We start from the raw sequence: 21405 nt of genomic DNA on the forward strand, positions 1-21405 counted from the left end.
ATCCTCATAATATCTCATGTTTGTATAGTTTTTGATAATATCATTTTATATTTTATTAGGTGGCCAACATGATAATTAATCCTCTTTTACAGATAAGAAAAATAAGGCTTTGAGAAATAACCTGACTTGCACAGGTCATAAAGTTAGAAATAATAAAGCATGGACCAGCATTCTTTTCCTCTGATTTCTAATCCAGTGTTCTTATATAATTATATTATTTAAGTGATTAATGTCCGACTTACTAAAGGTCAATAACAGAAAGTCTTTTCTTTAAATATTATTAGGAACAATTGGAACATCTTATATTTCTAAATCATATTTTTAAATTTTTAACTGACATTTTCTTTTCCCTACTGTCTGTTCCTGTGTATGACATATAGGAGATCGTGATGAAGACGACAGAGGCTTTTTGAATTTGTTCCATCTTGTACATGCTCAGGCTAACTTCCATAAGGAGGTCTTATATTTGACCATGAATACACTCTCTCCCTAAATACTCAGAAAACCTTGCATTTAGAGAATACATCGCTGAATTAACACTTAGAAGAATACTACTTTTCCACACCTGAAGAATAGCATCTATGGGGCTTTTTATCATCTAAGGAACCTAGGAATTCAAAAGCTGCATAGGATTTTAGCAGCAATTGCTCACACGATTATTAATATAAAAACAACAGGCAAACCCAAGAATATGCTGTGATTTCTCTGGAAAATAAGCTCTGCCTCAGACTCCAAGTTTTGTTAAATTCAACACCAAACCAAAATAGAAGGTTAACTGTCAGTCCATTCTGTTTGTGTGGATCTTTGAAAAAAGAGAAAATTCTGTTTTATAGTTAGAACAGACCCAAATTCACTAAACAATAGTATCTGTTCACTTTGCTTAGGTTGTGTAGATACAGCCTAGAATGTTTTGTGAAGATTTGCAATATGGTATTTTAGAATGTGCAGAATATAAATCACATTCCTTATTACCTCTTGGCATGTGATTACAAAGAATAATATATTTCATTCATATTTTATATGGAGTAACAGATAAAGAACAAAAGAAGTATGTTGTGTATATATATATATATATATATATACATTATATATTATATACGTACAGGCATACCATATACATATATATTTCCTTCTTTAAAACAATGACACAAAAGGTCCATAAATAGAGTAAGGTATATATTATAATTATACAACCAAATCATCTTATACTTTTCTGGGGATTAGAATGAAATGTTACAAAGAAGAGAAACTATATAATGAAAGAAAGTAGCTATTCTGCTGCTAGAACAATCTTCACAAATAATTTGCCCTTCTTTCTAAGCTTTCTTCCATATCTCAAAAAATGGGATTTGGACTGGGAGTGTAGCTCAATAGTAGAATACTCACCTAGCAGGTACAAGGCTCTGGGTTTTATCTCTAGCACTAGCAAAAAAACACACACAAACAGGAGCCCTCCTGGATCTCCCATTTCCTCTTTATGTGCTCTCCCCCTCTTACCCCGTGTCAAGTACATGCTAGGCAAGCACCAGTACTATTGAGCTATACCACTGAGCCCCTGACCACCTAACTTCTTGACAGCCTCCTTCCAACTGGATTTCACAGAGGCTAGCTTTCTTTTCCCAAGACTTTGACTTAACTTACCTCTGGAGCTGATGGGGGAAGAAACACTAGGAAATATGGGAATTATCTGCAGAAGAGGGATGGAAATTGTGGAAAATTCTCAAATTTTGGCAAAAAGGGCTCAGTGAGGGCTGGGGTTGTGGCTCAGTGGTAGAGTGCTTGACTAGCATGTGTGAGACACTGGGTTCAATTCTCAGCACCACAAATAAATGAATAAAGTAAAGGTCCACTGACAATTTAAAAATTATTTTTAAAAAGGGGGCTCAGTGAAAGATTTGATAGGACTGATGAGTGAACATTGTGGAGAACATGAAAATTGTGATAATAAGATTTTATTGTACTTCAGTAGCAAAAGCAATTACCTTCAGTTTTGAAGGGTCACTTTCCTTTTATTGTCTAATTATAATCCCCATTGGTGGCAGGAATTTTTTTTCTCTAGATTTGTCATTTACAGATTTGTGCAAAAGCAAAGTTCTTGCTTTTATCCTGGTTTTGTTTTCTTTTTCTAAATTGAAGAATTCATCCAAAACTAGCTGGGTGTGGTGGCACATGCCAGTAATCCCAGGGATTCAGGAAGCAGAGGCAGGGAGATTGCAAGTTGGAGGCCAATTTAGGGAGACCCTGTCTCAAAATAAAAAATAAAAAGGGCTGAGAATGTAGCTCAGTGGTAGTGACAAGTACCAGAGAACAAAGTAACATCTTAGTTACATTTTTCTTCCCCACCACATGTTTCCATACCTACTTTGAAAAACCTAATAGATTTGTTTATCAAAACACTGATGATTCCAAGCTAGGATTATTGGGGAGGAAAATAAAGAAAAAGTAAAAGTTAATATAGGAGATATTTTTAAGATTTCACTAAGTAGTTACTAAATTTCATTTTTTTTTTAGAGAATGAAGTTTTGCATTATGAAGTGTCCTTGAATTCCTTAAATTATCTAAGTTTACAAAAGAAGCAAGGTTTAATTTAAAATACCTTTGAACTATATTTGGAATCTCATTACACTCTTGAACCACCATGACTCGCTGCTGCAAATTCATTTAAATTCACATTATTTTATTACTCTGAATAATTGTGAGATTATTCTCTCCTCCCCCCTAAAAAATATTTTGGAACATAAGAAATTTGATGTATTCTTTGGATGCTACAGACAAATGGTATCATTTTATTACCACTAAAATGTAGCTAACAAATTCTTCATTTAATTATTAATAGAGACAGTCAGGCATGGTGTTCCATGTTTGTAATCCCAGAGATTTGGGAGGCTGAGGAAGGAGAATCTCAGGCTGAAGAATAGCCTTAGCAACTCTCTTCTCTCTCCTCTTAGAATAGCCTTAGTGAGACCCTGTCTCAAAATAAATTAAAAGGACTGGGGATGTGACTCAGTATGGTAAAGTGCCCCAGTATCAAATAAATAAATATTAATAGATGCAACATTTGTGACCAAATTTGCAGTTTATACAATTCACTGGTCCAGTTTTTTGCTGAATATATTTGTCATCAGGAATAACAGGTAATATCAGGTTTTAAAGTGGGAGGTTAACTTGCAAAAGCACGTATTATTCTCATTAGTGCTGATATTGTGATGGTGTAGAAGTCACATTGCCCCCCCCAAAATGGAGTATTTGCAAAAAAAAAAAAAAAATTCTAACACATTAAGAGACTGTCTATTTCTAACTCTATAACCAGTGTAATACACAACTATGTCAACTATTAACTGGTCAGATCATTTAACCCATGTCTTTTTCTAAATCAGAAGATTGGCTTAAATTAGAAGACCCAGTCCACAGCACTTTTTTTTTCTTTTTATAGTGATTTCCTCAGTTTCCTTTGACTTTGATTCATAGGATGATTTTTCCTAGAAGCAAGCTCAAGCTCATTATATTTATCTTTATTATTGTTTCTCAGACACAAATCATTACCACCATAACAGTACTAATAACAAACTAATGGTGTTACTTTTCTTGGAAACCAATTGGAAGTTTATATCTTATGATAAATACTTTATGCCGTGTGAAACTATAGGACATCTATCTTTAACACGTTTGGATGATTCCTTCTGCCCCTCAACTTCATCCTATTCGCAATGTGGGCATTAAGTGACCACACTTGGGAAGAGGTTCAAGTGTTCAAGAAGCCCAGTATTGCTTATCAGACTGTTCTCCAAGCACAAACAATAGGCACCTGTCTCACATTTCTCATCCTATGTTGATTCAACATGCTTACAGTTCTTTGGTTAATAACAAAGATTTTATTGCCAGGATAATTGTTCACTTTCAGAGATTAAAGCAAGTATGAGGTGCCAAGCAAAATGTGCAACTGGAAGAACCATCTTATATCAATAAAAAACAAACATTAACCTCTTTGTGTGATTTTTACTAAAGGGTCAACCTCTTTATATGAATAGTACTCAATTGTATGATGACAGATTTTTATGTTGATAAATATTGGGAGGTAAAAATGCTACAAAAGCCTCTGGTTACTTGACACCTTACTAGCTATATGACTTCTGTAGCAATTCCACTACCAGGTAGCTGGGAAACCTGTAAGAAATAAGGACATGCATGCACACTCCTTGGTTTATTGTGGCCTCACTAAATAGGAAAGATGACCTGAAAGATAGCTGTATTGGACACAGGGTACGAGAAAAAAGTGCCAAAGGACTAAGAACACTTTTTTTTCTCATCAAGAAAACAAATATAATTCCAGAAAATATGTCAAGTAACAGGACTTTTCAGAACAACAACAACAAAAGCCAACTGTTTAGGCTCTGAAAGGATATTTAATTAAAAAAAATTAACACTGGTAGACATTCAAAGATCACTGCTTTCTTAAAGGTACATAAAATAGAAAATATGCATTGTTATTTCAAAAACATTGTATGTGTGGCAAAATGTCTGACATCTAAAGATTTAATACTTGCTAAATTTTATTTAATTTGTTATTTATTTGTATTAATAAAATTAAGTTAAAATTAGAAACATTTCCAACTTGTTCAGTTTGTCATTATGCAAGTCACTGGGTTTCTTGTGCGGAAGCTTACTTTCATTTAAGCTATTAATTAGAGCTCTACTATGATAAAAAAACGAATTGTCTTTTTTTTTTTTTTTTGGACAGTATTGGGAAGACACTGAGGATTGCACCCGCTAGGCATACACACACTCTACTACTGAGTTATGCTCCATAACCCTAATGAATTGTCTTAATATACATCAATGTTTTTAAAAACTATTTATTTTTTAGTTGTAGTTGGACCCAATACCTTTATTTTATTTATTATATGTGGTGTTGAGGATCAAACACAGGGCCTAGCATGTGCTAGGCGAGCACTCTACTGCTGAGCCACAACCCCAGCCCAACAATATACAGCAATGTTAAAGAAACTATATATTGATGTGCATACTTATGCTTAAGAGTATAGCATATAAAAATTAAGTAATCTTATTTGTTAGCAACTACTCATAAATTGAGCAGTAATCTCTTAAGTAAAACTATATTCTACACTGTTCTGCTGTTTGGTGATCAAATCCCCAAACAATTAGTATTCCAGTTGCTGCTAAACTAAAAATGCTACAGTTACCATAATTTAACAATAGTTCCAAAAAACAAAGTATGTAACTAAGTATTGTGGATTACCTGCAATTCCCCTATAAACACTATAAGATCTTATATAGTGTTTTCTAAGAACAAATTAGTTCTTAGATATTTCTCCATTTATTTGCTTTAGTACTTTTTAAATATATTTTTTTAGTTGTCAATGTACTTTATTTTATTTTTTTATATGCAGTGTTGAGAATCAAACCTAGTGCCTCGTACACGGTAGGCAAGTGCTGTACACTGAACTGCCTTAGCATTTTGATTTTATACTGGAAGATATGTCAATGGCTTTTTCTGTTTTCTCTTTATATGTGACTTTGGTCTTATTTTTTTGTTTAAAGTAGATGAAAATAAAAATGACTTAGAAGAGGCTCTTCTAGGCTTAGCAAATAGAGTGTTTTTAAATTTAGAATATCATCTTTAATCCAGTGTATATTTTTTAAAAAAATTTTTAGTAGTTAATGAACCTTTTATTTATTTATATGCATTACTGAGAATCAAACCCAGTGCCTTGTACATGCTAGGCAAGCACTCCACCAGTGAGATACAACCCTAGCCCCAAAATATTTGGAGTATGATAAAGCCAAAACATAATCTATAACAGATAATTTTCCACATCAACTATGCTTAAGTACTTTACTAAGGGAAAACCCTACTACTTTTTAGTAATTTAAAATTAAAATGATATTTTAAGGGTTTTTGAAGTCTGAATAATGCTAAATTTTTAAAAAGCAAGACAATTTTCTGAAACTTAGTAAATTATGCCAATTTTAAGCTCAGAAAGTTTGGGTTTGATTTCATACACTCAAAATAATGAGTTGTAGGTGGTTCTAACCTTGTAACATTTATCTTTCCTTTAACTTTTTTTTTTTTTTCTGGTACCAGGGATTGAACTCAAGGGCAGTAGACCACTGAGCCACATCCCCAGCCCTATTTTGTATTTTATTTAGAGAAAGGGTCTCACTGAGTTACTTAGTGCCTTGCTTTTGCTGGCTTTGAACTCAAGATCCTCCTGCCTCAGCCTCCTGAGTCGCTGGGATTACAGGCGTGCACCACCATGCCCGACATCTTTCCTTTAACTTAAAAAAAAAATCCTTTACTAAGAGAAATTACTTTCTCTTGGTAATCCTTTCTCTTGAAATATGTCACTTTTCCATACAAGCTTCTTATTTTCATACAAAAAGAGGGTATTAGTGTAATGATTTGTTATGCTTTGAATTTGGAATGACCCCCAAAGACTCATGTTGAAGTCTTGGTCCCCAGTGCAGTAATATTCAGAGATGGGGCCTTGTTGAAGGGAATGAGTCCTTGGGGATGTATCTTGCCCCCAGCCCTTTCCCTTCTCTGCTTCCTGGCCACCATGAGGTGAGTAGGTTTGCTTCTACATACCCTTTTACCTTGATGTACTTCCTTACTACTCTCCCAGAAACAATGGAGCCAGCTGACCGTGGACTGGAGCTTCTGAAACTGTGAGCCAAAATGATCTTTCCTCTTTTAGGATTTTCTCAATAATTTTGTCACAGCAATGAGAAGCTGACTAACACATGTTTCTTAGCCTTATGTGACACTAACTTTTTCCTTAGTAATTTACATTATTCAGAGATGTTTTTACTATATTTGACATGAGCCAAATGTAATCCTCATTTTACTGGACATGATTACCCTATAATATAGGTTTGTAAAATTTATACAAAACTTTATATAACAGAAAGTATTTTTTCAATGTTTTAATATTTAGGATGCCAGGATGAAAATAGTTTAAAGGTAAAAAAAAAAATTATACTCAGCGAATAGGGAGGCTGAAGCAGGAGGATACCTTCAGGCCAGAAATTCCAGACCAGATTGGGTAACATAGTGAGATCCCCCATCATAAAAAACATTTTTTAAAGAAATTTATCAAAGCAATACAATAAAACTACATCTATGTTACAAGCTGGCGTGTTATAGCAAGAATATATAGGCACAAAGTTATAAAATTTATTTTTTTCTTTTTTTGCAATACTGGGGATAAAGTCATAAAACTTTTTCCAATATTTCTTTCTTTCTGTACTAGGGAATGAATGCAGGGATGCTTAACCACTGAGCCACATCCCCAACTCCCCCTTTTTTAATATTTACTTTTTAGTTGTAGTTTGACACAATACTTTTATTTTATTTTATTTATTTATTTTTTATGTGGTGCTGAGGATTGAACTCAGGGCCTCACATGTGCTAGGTGAACACTCTACCACTGAGCCACTACCCTAGCACCCCAAGCCCTTTTTTGTGTTTTATTTAGAGACAGGGTCTCACTGAGTTGCTTAGGGCCTCGCCATTGCTGAGACCGGCTTTGAACTCAAAATCCTCCTGTCTCAGCCTCCCAAGCCACTGGGATTACAGGCGTGTGTCACCACACCCAGCTCAACTTGTATTTATTTCTTAAAACTATGCTATTTCACAAGTAATAGAAAAGATGGGTAAGCTTTCTGTCCTTAAGTAAGCATCTAATACCAGATTTATATATAACTGGTGTATGACTAAAACTAGCTTTTTATCCCCCACTGAATTTATTTGTTTGAATTTTATATGGATACAGACTGAAGAACCTTGATCTTATAAAAGACTTCAGAGTAAGCTTCGTTAGATACTATACTATGAAGACTTAACCATCATAATTAACTGTGTACTTTGGATTCCTCCAAAATACTGGCATTTCCTAGGTAAGGATGTATAGTTGCTATCTGGGCTTGAAGTAGAAAATTACAATTTGAAATACATGTTTATGCCAAGGAGTCAGAGGAATATTCTAGTGGGAAATGTCCAGGACCCCACTGACAGTCATCCCTGAATTTATCAATATTCAGAGAGAACCATGCTTCTTTTTTTTAAATATTTATTTTTTTTTAGGTGTAGATGGACACAACACAATGCCTTTATTTTTATGTGGTACTGAGGATTGAACCTGGGTCCCGCCAGTGCTAGGCAGAACGCTCTACAGCTGAGCCACAATCCCAGCCCCTAGAACCACGCTTCTTGTATTAGCGTATCTATCAATTACTCATCTTTTTGTTACATACTGCCATATAGAATTATACTTTTTAATATTTTTTAAAAACAGCTTAGGAAAATTATTAAATATATATATAATTGGAGTAAATAAATACTGCCGGGCTGGGGATGTGGCTCAAGCGGTAGCACGCTCGCCTGTCATGCGTGCATCCCGGGTTCGATCCTCAGCACCACATACTAACAAAGATGTTGTATCCGCCGATAACTAAAAAATAAATATTAAAATTCTGTCTCTTTCAAAAAATAAAAAATAAAAATAAATACTGCCATTTCCTCTAAAAAATGTGCCTGTTGGTGCAAAAAAAAAAATTTACTTTTCCAATTGAATTGCCATTATAAAATGTCATATTGGGCAAGATGCAATGGCATATGTCTGTAATCCCAGCAATTTGGGATTGAACTTGCAGGAGGATTGCAAGTTCAAGGTCAGCCTGGGCAATTTAGCAAGACTTTAAGCAACTTAGCAAGATCCTGTCTCAAAATAAAAAAGACCTTTGGGATGTAGCTCAATGGTAAAGCACCCCTGGGTTCAATACCCAGTACTAAAAAAATGTCATATTAGAGAGAGTGAGTAGAAAGGGATTGCTGATAAATTACTGTTTTTCTATGAAAATTCTGTTCTCACTAAGGTAGTTTCCAATAACAATACCTCTTAGAAGAATTCTACAATTTTAAAATAGGAAGGCATATTATCAATTTTCTAGTCTAACTCTTTCATCTGACAGAATAAACTAAAGCCCTAGAGTTTAAATGAAATATTGAAGGTCAGATAATTTGTTGACAAGATAACAGTGTTTTCTTCTTGTTCAGAACTTTATTTTGTTTATTTATTATTTATTTAAATAATAAATATTTATTGATTATTTATTATTTATTTAAAAAAATTTATAGTACTGAGGATTGAACCCAGAGATACTCTACCACATACTACTTTCCCAGCCCCTTTTTATTTTGAGACGGAGTCTTGCTAAATTGCTGAGGCTGGCCTTGAATTTACAATCCTCATGCCTTAGCCTCCCAAGGCCCTGAGATTATAGGTGTGTGTCACCATACTTGGCATTATTATTTTTTAAGAGGTGGGAGTCTTCCTTTGTTGCTCAGGCTGGCCCTGAACTCTTGGGCTCAAGCAATTCTCTTGCCTCAGCCTCCAGAACAGCTGAGATTATTGGAGTCACACGCAACTTTGTCCAGGATTTAAAATGCAAGTTTTCCATTTTAATTGTAACATACAGTGTTTCAATTTTATTTCTTTTAAAAACATAGCAATTGAACACAATATTATTACAAAAACTATTAATATTTCTCCTTTATTTTTAAGATAGAAAGGAAAATCAAATGTAGAACAATTATGTTGGACTTTTCAAAGAATAGACACTACAGATTGGGGAACCAATTCTATCTTAATGCCAAAATGAGTAAATGAGCTTACTCAATCCTAATTGAACAGGGAAATATGTTGACAGTTTCCTTTTTTTTTTCCCCCAAAAAAGGAACATTCAACAATCAAAAACAAAACCACTCACTTTTGGGTAAGAGACTTTCCTAAATAAGGTAAGTACAGCCATTTTGTTTCAATAATTTATAATCAGGAATAAAGAATAAAAACTTTCTATCCATTTCAATTTTTTTTTTTTAAAGAGAGAGTGAGAAAGGAGAGAGAGAAAGAGAGAATTTTTAACATTTATTTATTTATTTTTTTAGTTCTCGGTGGACACAACATCTTTGTTGGTATGTGGTGCTGAGGATCGAACCCGGGCCGCACGCATGCCAGGCGAGCGCGCTACCGCTTGAGCCACATCCCCAGCCCCATTTCAATTTTTAATTAAAAAACTAGGGGCTCAGATGGCATGAGATAGGGAAGAAATAATAAATCTTAAAAACTCAAATGACAAATTTCTTCTGGCCAGAGAGTGAGACAAGGGAAACCACACAACCCCAGATTGTGAAATCTGTAAAAACACTGATAAGACAGGCAACTTGAACTTGCTCTTGAACTTAAAAGGGAACGCCTGTTTGTGGTGAAAGGAAAGAAGGTATTTCAGCTTCATGTACAGTAGCATTTAGACCTAAGGAAAGGCTACCCAGATGGATTTTTGAGCAGTTTTCCACTTTAATGAGTCTACATTTCAACTTTCTGTATTCTCACCACGCTCTCTCTACAGCTCAAACGCATACAGCATCTGCCAGCCATGCCCATGAATTCCTGATGTCCCAGTGAGTGCCTCTGCCTCTGCCTTTGCCTCACAAAGCCCCTTTTTTGCCAGGGGTTAACCATGTCCGGAAGGCTCTGGAAGAAGTCTGCTGGGCAGCAGGGCTGCTGTTGTTGATAAGAGGCCTCTTGTTGGACTGGAGACAGGAGCTGTGGGAAATCAGAAACAAAAAGGCTCAGATGGGAACAGCAGCAAAGGTCTCAACCACTGGTCAGACCAGGAAAAGGATTTGGAGTTCCTCCCTCCTCCCTGCCAGATTCCACAGCTGGGAAAAATGGACAACCCCCCTCCACAAACCCCACCCCAAGTAAATCCATTTGTTACCTTATCATCAAGTAAGAACGAGTCATCAATGAATTAATTAATACAATTATGCCAGTATGGTTGTAAACTACTCTGCTGGCACATAGAATCGTTTTACCTTTAATTGCCTGGATAAAACGTACAACTTGGCTGCGCATCTAACTTGAAGAGGAAATTAGGAAAGGATAGTTCCTCCCTGCCATTCACGTCACTCCAGCCCATCCTATTTTAAAATCCTGTGCATTCTGGGTTTATTTTTAATTTCAAAAAACACATTTTAAATTAGGCTCTAAAGAAAGAAGCTTGTGTTTCTTATTCTTTTCAGAGCAGTCCAAGAAATGCTGCATCCGTGCATCTGAGAAATAAATAGGAAAACAAGCTCTCTTTTCATTTCATTTTTGAATCAATACCCAAAATAATGACCAGAAGCAAAAATCCACCGGTGCGTCAGCAAGCAGGATGCTCGGCCCTTCAGCTCCATTCTTCCCCTCTGAGCTGTTCTCCAGCAGGCTCCCGGCAGCAAATCCGGCCACTAGAGCAGATAGATAATGTAGGACAGAATGACCAAGCCTATGATGGCAAAGAACATCAGGATGAAAATATCCAGCATTGTGCAGTCCTAGGCCAAAAAGGCCTCTAGGTTCTGTGAAATGTGAGCTGTGAGCGCCAAGGTTGCGATCCGTGCAGAGAAATGGCTCCTCTTCCCTTGTTCCTGTCCCTTCCCCCTCCTGGGAACCTGAGACTAAGGGATGCTGTGGCTCCATCAGCAGTTTACACCCCCCCACACACACACACACCACAGTCAACCAATCACAAAGCCCGGGGGGGGGGGGTGGCGGGGGTGACCAGGGAACTGCTAGAATTAGACCAGGCAGAACTGAAGAGGCTCACTTTCTTCCCAGGAACCCAGACCCACTTTGTACAGAAATGCTAACTGCATTTAGATACATGTTATCTCTATGGAGTTTACCTGCTGGAGAGCCTGGAGGGGATAGGAACTTTCTCCAGATCACCTGAGAATGGATTCTCCTGCTTCCTTTTTTCCTCTCACATTTCTGGCACATTATCTCAGAAAAAACAATGGCTAGCAATGGGTGGTCCACTGACAAGTTCAGAAGGTCACCACAATGTGGATGGGACATGACAGTGGTCTCATGTGAGTCTCAGATGGCATCCCTAGGGATGGAGCTAGCTTCTGAGTCCTACACTGTGGCAGATACTGCACTGCAAGGTGTAATTTCAACCTGCTTCAAGTCTTTTATGCATGGCTGGAGCTTCCCTGATGTTGAATAATCTAGTAGCAGCAGGAGTGAGACTCACACCAGGCTCACAGACTACAGAGTCCACACTCTCCACCCCAGACTGGTTGCTACTGGTTTGGGCAGTCCTTCGACCCTGACTGCTCATCCCCATTTGTGGTGCATTTTATTCACATGGCTCCATTTATAGGATGAACACGGGTCTCTCCATCTATCCCTTCACTCCTGTGCCATTGTCACCGCTTTGTTTTCTCTTCAAAGCTCAACATGGTGTTATCCACAGAGAGGACACTGAAAAATTCTTAGGCTCATCCCTACGTAATAAGTGTCTAGAAAAGCAAATTCAAGTCATTTCTTCTGAAGAAAAAAGGATTAATGTATTATTGTTGTTGTTATTGTTTATTTTGGTACTGGAGATTGATCTCAGGGGTATTTGACCACTGAACCACATCCCCAGCCCTATTTTGTATTTTATTTAGAAACAGGGTCTCACTGAGTTGCTCAGCACCTTGCTTTTGCTGAGGCTGGCTTTAAACTCAAAATCTTCCTGTCTCAGCCAGTTATGACTTTTGTTGCTTTATGCCTTTTTATAACTTGATTTCCTATTAAAGTGTCCCTGGGATATCTCTGAGGCCTACTCTCCAATTTTTCAAAAAGTTTGGGGGTTAAGACATTGGTAACCCCCCTCAGGAACTTAGGCTGCTTCCAAAAGGGGGTCTATTCCCATCTGGGGATGGATCTAGAAACTCCTCCTTGGAGGAGTTTGGCCCATTCCCAGGAGGCAGAGCACAGAGCCTCTGTGAGGATGAAAACAGCAGTGATGCCCTCCAAAGCCTACAGCCTCCTTCATTCACTCTGAAGGTAAAACTTCTGGGGGAAGAACCAGGGGAGGGGGCACTGCAGCTCTGCAGAGGGATCCAGCCAACAAACCAGACTTCCCAACTCATTTCCTCCTACTGGGAACGTATTAGGAAGCTACCTCATTTAGGGATGAGTATTAGTATTGCCTTTAATTATAGCTCATGGGGCAGGGGCACAGTGTTCACCACCAGAGGCTGTGTGAGACCCAGCATCCCATCCAAGTAGTTACTTCCTTTACAGGCTCTAAGGAAGATCAAAGGAGAACATGCTAAAAATCACTTTCCTATGGCTCTGAGAAGAGGGCCTTGAGATGCTAGGCCTCCTTAGTTTTATCCCAAGTCTTGTACCACCATGGGACAACCTCTGTCGTTTTACTCTTCAAACCATGCTGAGGTCTTACCACCTCCTAGAACTGCTCCAGGGCTCATTTGTTAGTTCAGTATTTGTTGAGCAGCTCCATGCGGGACCCTGGACTGGTACCAGGGATTGAAAGATGAATTTGACCCATTATCTGCCCGGAGGGGCACTGGCTGGTGGGGAGACAGTCATCACTAAGGAAGCTGGACAGTATGAGGAGGAAACCAAGAGCTCAGCCTGTGTCACCACGTCAGGTAGAGAGGGATGAGTGGAAAAGAGAGAGGGATGAGTGGAAAAGCCAGGAGTAGGCTGGGAAGAAGGAAATTCTCCACAGCAGGAAGCAGATGCCAGAGCCTGGGTGGGTAGCAAACTGCCCCTTGGCTTCCAGATAGTCCTTCTCTCCCTACGGGCCAGCAGGAATCCCAGAGGGCACAGGGGCCAATGGCCCCAAGAACATAGGACACACACACCAGCACCTCAGAGCCAAAGACGAAACCAAATCCGCAGGTAAAAATTATACTTTTATTTGAGTCACCAGGAGAAAGTTTCACTTGTGGTTCAAGTCAAATGTTCAGAATCACAACAGGCCAGAAAGATTTGATCCCAAGCACAAGCCCATGAGGGAGGGGACCAAATAGACCCAAAAGACAACAACCCCATATAAAAAGATGAGTGAGTGGTTTCACACACACGCACGCATACACACACACATACAAACAGATGAAATGCTTGGACAGGCGAATTTCACAGGGTCACTTGTTTCTTTTTAAATATGGGTTTGTGGGGTGGTGTTTTGTTTTTTTCCAGCTATTAAAAAAAGGCCCAAAAGTGCATGTGTGAAGGGAAAAAGGCAGAAATGAAGCAATAAAGGAGTTTTCCCTGGAGGGATGGGGTGGGGGAGGCAGGAAGCACTGTTGGAAGAATCCACACTTCCCATTGTGGGCTTTTGGGCACAGTAGGATTGGTCCACAAAACTGATGTTCCCAGGTATTATCTTTCCTGGGTTAGACTGGCTACAAGACCTCTGTGAAGGTCAAAGATCAGGGGCTCAGCGCAGCCCTTGGGGTTCTGTGCTCTTCTAAGGGTGGAAGGTTCTGGGAAGGAACATAGGCTCTAGCTACTCTGGGTCCCCTCAGCACCAGTGTGAGAGTGCCTCCTCTCTCTGGGGGTGTGTGAGAAAGCATCCCCTATTTTTAGGACTTCAGATGGGAATAGGAGCTGGCTTGACTTGTTTTGGAAGTCCAGCTAAGTGAAATAGGCTGCTGGCTCCTCTTGAGGGAGGTGGCACCCCCTCCCAACCACAGTCCCCGCAACAGGATGTGTTCCTGACCTCTGGTCCCCAGATCCACATTGTGCTTTGAAATCAAGAAAAAAGAGTGGATCAGCACCACCCCCAAGGCTGCTCCCCAATATTCTTCCTGTCCAGATTGTCCCCAAATCGCCCAAGAGGACACTCCACCTGCCCTTACTTAAAATGAGACAGAAAGGAAAAGGAACAGGTCAGGCAGGGGCTCCTTCCAGCTGCTTGTCAACCTCTGATCTGGACTACATGTTCCCAAATCAAATGTGAGCCACTGACAGGACACTGATGCAGACCTGATTGCTTAATAGGCTACCATCCTGGGGTCCTCGCCCTCACCTGCAGGGCTCAAGCGTGCAATGGGGCAAGATGCCACCTGAGGGGCTGGGGGTGTGGCTCAGTGGTAGAGCACTTGCCTAGCATTTAAGAAACCCTGGGTTCCATCCTAGCCCTGGGGAGGGGGGAGTCAGCTGCAGGGCCTGATCAGACTAAGGGTGACAATGTAGGGAGGGGGAGACACACAGGGAGGTGACAAGAAAACCCAGAGATGAACAAAGCCAGGGGAGGGGTATCCTGGCCCTCACCCAGAGAAGGAACTTTGATGTAGCACCGTCTTGCCCTTCCTCCTCCCAGAGCCTGTGCTTCCAGTTTTAGAGCCCTGGGACCCTCTGTTGCTTCCAGTAGACACAGGGGGAGGCTTGAGGGGAGACTGAGGCACCACAGTGAGTGACCAAGAACCTTCTGGTGCCCTACTCAGCAGCTCCAGGCACAGGGAGAGAAGAGGCCCACACCAAGTCTTCCCCTTTCTCAACCCAGCAGACAACAGGCCCAGCAGCAGCCCCCAACTCCACAACCACCCACACCATTGCTCTTCACCCTGAAAAGGGGGCATGGAGTCTCCTCATTCAGATAGGAGGAAGGAGGGCTTCCACCCCAGAGAGAACCCAAAGAGCTTCTCTCCACCAGGGCCCTCCCTCTCACTGTCGGTTTAAGGAAAACATCAGGGGCAGAGGGCTCTGCCCCCCCCCCTCTCTCTCACACACACACACACACACACACACGCAAACACACACATATACCTTGCACACAAGCCCAGACACCAGCAGACATACACCTGGTTCCTCCTGTCACCCTTACATTTTCCTGTTACAGTCATCTGCACACACGCTCTCTTGGGTCCCAGCAAGCCAAGCTGTGGAGACAGAGCTGGCTTTGCACAGCTCCAGGCCCACTTGGCACAGAGCAGGACAGGGGAGGCTATGGGGGCCCCAGACCTCTACCCATGAGGAGGGAAGAGCATGGCTAACCCAGAGCCCAGGGGAGGTCTCCCCGCCCTCAGCACAGCTTCCAGCCTGGGAGGCAAAGGAGTCCCTGGAGAATGGGGGTGGAAGTGGGGTAAAAGGGAATGCCCTGCTCCCCTCCTTCCTGCGGCTGCCCCTAAAGCTAAGAAAGGCAAGAGCTTCACCTAAGCTGTGCTTCCTGGGGGCTCTTGGTCTGCCTGCCCCCCCAGGTGTGGGGGTCACAGTGCAGGGAGTACATGGGGAGGCAGAGGGGAGGGAGGGAGGTCCCTTGGTGAGTTAGCAGCCCCCACATTGAGAGAGGGGTAAAGCCCCCATCCTGGTCCCATACACAGCAGAGCCCCACCCCACCCCAGGGATGTATAGAGTCCTGCCTGGGGGTCCTGGGCATGTGGGGCTCACCTGGCACTGGAATGTCTGGGTGTGTGAGGAGCTGGGCAGGGGGCGTCCAAGGGGTCAGAGAGAGGGGAGGCTAAGCCGGGGGCCACAGAGGTCTCTGGTTCCAGCCCGCCCAGCCCGTGGGCCTTGCCCTCCCCGAGAGTGGCCATGCCTGTTCCATCCAGAGAGTAACCAGGAAGTCAGACAAGGGGAAACCTGCCAGAGGAAGGAGCCCATGAAAGTGGCAGAGCAAGGCTTCAGTTGGCAAAAAAAAAAAAAAAAAAGCTGGAGGAGGGATGGGAATAAACAAGCCATCGCAGATCTTAAGAAACAGAGACACTGAAGGGTGGATGGGTCACGTCCCGGGACGGATGCGATGTCATGGAATGCACTGAAGACTGGGTGGGGAGGGCACTGCGGGGCTCAGATGGCCTCCACGTAGTTGGCCGGCAGCATCCCCGTGTCGCCGGTGCGCTCCACGGTCCCATACATCCAGCCGTCGTCGATCTGCTGCACGTTGACGATGGTGTCCCCATCCTGGAAGGAGACCTCGTCCTCGTCGGCGGCGCTGTAGTCGTACACCGCACGGTACCGCTTCTGGGGGTGGGGGTGCACAGTCAGCCCGGCCAGGCCAGCGGGCTCTCGCCCCCGTTTCTTTCTTTTTTGCTGGGACTAGAACCCAGGGCCTCGCAAATGCCCGGGGAGCGCTCCACCCTGAGCTTGTTCCTGACAGCTGTACCTCCAAGTGACTCTCCAGGACTCCTGAGCACACCCAAGAAAGCAGTCACCCAACAGATGGAGGACCTGGGCTGTGATCTGCCATCATTTTTCTTGTGTCCTACTTTCTGAAAGTTCCCTCCCACCAGCCTTTTTTTTTTTTTTTTTTTTTTAGGGGCTGGGGTTGTGGCTCAGCAACAGAGCGCTCATCTCCCATGTGCGAGACCCTGGGTTCGATCCTCAACACCACATAAAAAAATAAATAAGTAAAATAAAGGTATTGTGTCCAATTACAACTAAAAAATAAATATTAAAAAAAATTTTCTAACGTGGTGCTGAGGATCGAACCCGAGCCCCAGGCCAGTGCTCTAATGCTAAGCCACGACCCCAGCCCCTGAGTTCCTGCCCTTTATGGATGTACTTGGCACTGACTAAAGGCCAGGCACTGGGCAAGCTGGGGATACATTCACCCACCTCGCCTCCCCCACCAGGGATGCAGGAAGATCTCAAAGGCAAGATGTGAAGATTGTGTTTAAAATTTTGACCATAAATTAAAAATAAAATAAAACGTGACGATGGCTATTCACTACTATTTGGATTATTATAAGCACCAATGGTTTCCTTTTGATGCCATGACTAGACTGGTTTTACTCCCAAGTTGGGGACAAAAACCTTTCCTTGAGGGAAAAATCTTGAGTGGTCATGAAATGTGTATCATGTGTGTATCACGCTCCACCTTCCAAACCTCAGTCACAACCTGTGTAAACCCCTTCATAGATGATCCCTGACGTGACATCTATCGGTGGTAGATGGCCATCTAAATTCCTTGGTTCTCACTATACCCTGTCCAGGGGCTTCAAAAAACAAAGTTTGAAATCTATAACCCAGAAGGATTAGAGGCCACACCCCTCACAAAGTGAGGTGGACTCTTATCACTAACTCTACCTCTATCTCAGGCCAAAGTTGCTGCCACCTAAGATCGTGTCCTGCAACTGCCTCCCAACTTGCCTCTCTGCTTCACCCTCAGTGCTCGACTGCTGACTTCCCATATAGGCACCACCATGATCTTTTAAGAGCATTATGTCAGGCCAGGCCTGGTGGCAGGTGCCTATAGTCCCAGATCCTTGGGAGGCTGAGGCAGGAGGACTGCTTGAGTCCAGGAGTTTGTGGCCAGCAAGACCTTGTCTCAAAAAGTAAAAAAGGGTAGCTGGGGGTGGTGATGCACCTCTATAATCCCAGTGGCTTGGGAGGCTGAGGCAGGAGGATCACAAGTTCAAAGTCAGCCTCGGCAATTTAGAAGACCCTATCTCAAAATAAAGGACTGGAGATGTGGCTCATTCAACTCCTAGAACTAAAAGTAAAAAGGACAAGCAAACCCCGTCAGTCTGCACAGACTGCCAGTCACCAAGGCCCTCCTGTGGCCTACGAGTACCTCTAGGTCTGTCCTCACCTACCCTCCTCCGTCTCTAGTCGCCTCAGCCCTCCTGATGGCCCTTGAAATGTGTACCAGGCTCCACCTTCCAAACGTCCTTGAACTTCATAGGGCGTTCCTACCTTGGGAACTTTGCACTTGCTGTTCTCCCTGTGCCATTCACCCCTCCACTTTATTGAGGACTTTGCTCAAATGTCACTTTTTTATTTTTAGTTGTAGATGGACACAATACCTTTATTTTGTTTATTTAGTTTTTTTATGTGGTGCTGGGGATCAAACCCAGTGCCTCGTGCATGCTAGGCAAGTGCTCAACCACTGAGCCACAACCCCAGCCCTCAAATGTCAGATCTTGACCCTGCTGCTCCCTGTCCCTTACCCAACTGTCTATCTTCATAGCATATGCCAGACAGTGATCTGGCCTGACATTATTTACCTACTTAATGATTGCTTTCTTGCTGGAATATAAGCTCCTAGAGGGTGGGAAGGTGGTGGAATCACTCATGTCCTGTATCTGAAGGACTGGCTGGTCATCTGAAACCTTATCCTTCAGATGACCTCTAACCCAATCCCCCATGGCAATAAACACATCCTTGCGTATGTCCAGGACAAGAGGCTCCTGGAAGTCACTTGTCTCAGGCTATTTTATTTCTCGGCGTATCTGTCTTTCTCACTTTGATATAATCTGCTTTGAATTCCCAGGCACTCAGAGCACGGGGTCACTCAGAGGTGGACCACAGGTGTGCTATGCAGCAGGACTTACAGGTGAGCCTCGTCCTCTCTAAGGACTGGTTAGCGGGGCCTGCCCACCTTTCTACCTGTGCTTATTTGTTTATTCAGCAAAAAGGATGAGCTCTGCTCTGGGCCTGACTCAGAATAAGTGGATCAAAGGACACACCCTGCCTACATGGGAACACAGAGAACTTACTAAACAGAGAACTCTTAAATTTGGAAAAAGTGCTCTGAAGGAAACCAGTGGGGCATACAATGTCATGGAGACCCACCTGTCATGGGATGGTGTGACAGAGCCCTTAGAGCCCTTAGAGGCAGGGATTAGCTGAGCAGAAGGACGTGGAAGGATCAACCCATGAGAAGCAGGGCCCAGGTCTGGAAGGCCCCAAGCAGAAAGGTGCTTTGTGTGCACCCACGGAGCCAGAGCAGGGAAATGGCCAGGACAAGAGGAGTGACTTGGCTGACACACTAGGGCCAGGACCCAGGGCCCCAATCAGTCAGACCTGGCCCCGTCCACCGCACTTCCTCTCAGTAAGGCTGAGACCCCTGCTTCCTACACAGGGTCAGAGGTCAGGAGAAGCCATGGCCTATGTCCAGGAGGCCTTCCCAGGGGCGCCAGTCCCTCTGGGGGGGTCTGTCCACCTAGTCAGGGCTACTCACCCCGCCCCCGCCTGGGGCGCTGCGCTGTATGGAGACTGGGGCTGCAGGCTCCTTGTAGCCACCGTAGGCTGGGGTGGCCTGCTGCTGCTGGGGCTGCTGGTAGACTGGAAAGTGGGAGAGAGGACTCTCAGAAAGTAATCTGCGAGACCCAGCCCTTCCCAGGTCCCCTCGTGGGGCCAATGTCACCGCCCCATCCCCAACCCCGCTCGCCCCCACCCCTCAGCTGCTCTGCCTGTGGAGGGATTCCCCAGCAGGGTCTGTGTGTCCTCTCAAGCTGGGGGCTGCCCTCCTGATCCCTGGCCCAGCTCAGGCCTGACCCCAGCGCCGTGGGTGGGACCTGGGGTTTGTGTCTGTGTGTGCGCAAACGGCTCTCCTTCAGCCCCCTCCTGGCTCTTGGGCCTGGCTGCACAGGCCCACACCCACCAGGGGCGCTGGTCGGGACGTGGTGAGGTGGCTGCTGCTGCTCCTGAGGCCGCCGGTAGCTGCTGCTGTCCTGGGCGTCCCTGCGCTCTGGCTCCAGGCCCTCACCCCCACTGGGGCCCATGCGGCTCTTCTCAAACTCCTCATGGTACTTTATCTGCAAGGGGCAGAGGCACCAGGTGAGCGCTCCTGCAGCAGGGAGCTAGCCAAGGATCCTGCTGCCACAGACCCTGAGAGGAGAGCGGAGCGCAGGCACGAGCCAGTGGTCCCAGTTGTTTGGGAGACTAAGGCAGCAGGATCACCTGAGCCCAGGAGTTCAAGGCCAGCCTGGGCAACATAGTGAGACCCCATCTCAACAAAGATCCTGGGCTGGGAGGCTCCCTGAGGACTCCAGGCAGGCAGAGCACATCTCCATGCATTTGGACACACCTGTAAAATGGGTCACTGGTGTCTATCTTAGAAGCTGGAGATGTAAGAACAGGGCCGTGGAAGTGACAGCATCAGAAAAATGTGAACGGTTATTTGTATGTGCCTGGGGCAGGGACTGGGCCTTCCCTGCTTCCATCCTGGTCAACAATAGCAGCCAACTCTATTTATTGAGCTCTTACTACGTGCCAGGCACTGTGCTAGGTATTCTATGTCACAGGCTACTCTTCATCTGATCAGCACCTCACAGGAGTCTGTTGATCCCTTCCTGCCAAAAGGCTTCAACAGGAGACTGCTGCTGTTCACGTGGTTTTATTTCACTCCTTTATTTAGTTGTACTGGGGCCTCCACACTCTAGGCAAGTGCTCAGCCATGATCTCCAGCTTCACACAGACTTTTTTTTTTTTAACACAATCCTCTCAAACTATGTGTAATTTATCAATGACACAAAAATATCACTTTTCAATATGGAAAGTGCAATGTAAAACACACCCAAAACACGAACGGCAAAAGCAGGAGATGCAGAAGCAGCAGACCCAGGAGCACTCGGGTTTTCTGGCCCCTCAAGAGACACTCACCCACTCTGGAGACCCCAAAGGGAGAAGCTCGACCAAGGGGAGGTGTCGAGACCCAGACTTTGAGCGCTCTGTGAGAGCTGGGCTGGCCTCAGGGTGGGGAGAAAGTGGGACAGAGAGTGACAGGTCGAACAGCCCACCCCCACTCCCCAGGGGAAACTCAGAAAGCAGGGAAAGCAGGACAGAGGGACAGCCAGAGAGAGGCACAAGCCCT

General features: G+C 43.4%; 2 protein-coding genes across 6 annotated transcripts in view; one reads left to right on the forward strand and one right to left on the reverse strand.

Annotated features, from left to right (window-relative positions):
- Positions 1-12660, forward strand: part of Fbxo47 (F-box protein 47) — a 35610-nt gene extending 22950 nt beyond the window's left edge. For all 3 annotated transcript variants that reach the window (XM_078042102.1, XM_021724019.3, XM_078042101.1), the window contains 2 exons: positions 381-7917; positions 9757-12660. In XM_078042102.1, coding sequence (XP_077898228.1) covers positions 381-493 — 113 coding nt within the window. In that variant the 3' untranslated portion in view covers positions 494-7917; positions 9757-12660. The remainder of the gene's footprint in view (positions 1-380; positions 7918-9756) is intronic.
- Positions 12661-13758: 1098 nt separating this feature from the next.
- The window catches only part of Lasp1 (LIM and SH3 protein 1), a 39661-nt gene continuing 32014 nt past the window's right edge, over positions 13759-21405 (reverse strand). For 2 of the 3 annotated variants that reach the window (XM_078042103.1, XM_078042105.1), the window contains exons 5-7: positions 20194-20347; positions 19771-19874; positions 13759-16829 (exon numbers count right to left, since the gene is read on the reverse strand). In XM_078042103.1, coding sequence (XP_077898229.1) covers positions 16656-16829; positions 19771-19874; positions 20194-20347 — 432 coding nt within the window. In that variant the 3' untranslated portion in view covers positions 13759-16655. The remainder of the gene's footprint in view (positions 16830-19770; positions 19875-20193; positions 20348-21405) is intronic. The other variant, XM_078042104.1, reaches the window with a different exon arrangement.

This window comes from Ictidomys tridecemlineatus, chromosome 3 (assembly GCF_052094955.1).
Source record: "Ictidomys tridecemlineatus isolate mIctTri1 chromosome 3, mIctTri1.hap1, whole genome shotgun sequence".
Classification (NCBI taxonomy): Eukaryota; Metazoa; Chordata; class Mammalia; order Rodentia; family Sciuridae; genus Ictidomys; species Ictidomys tridecemlineatus.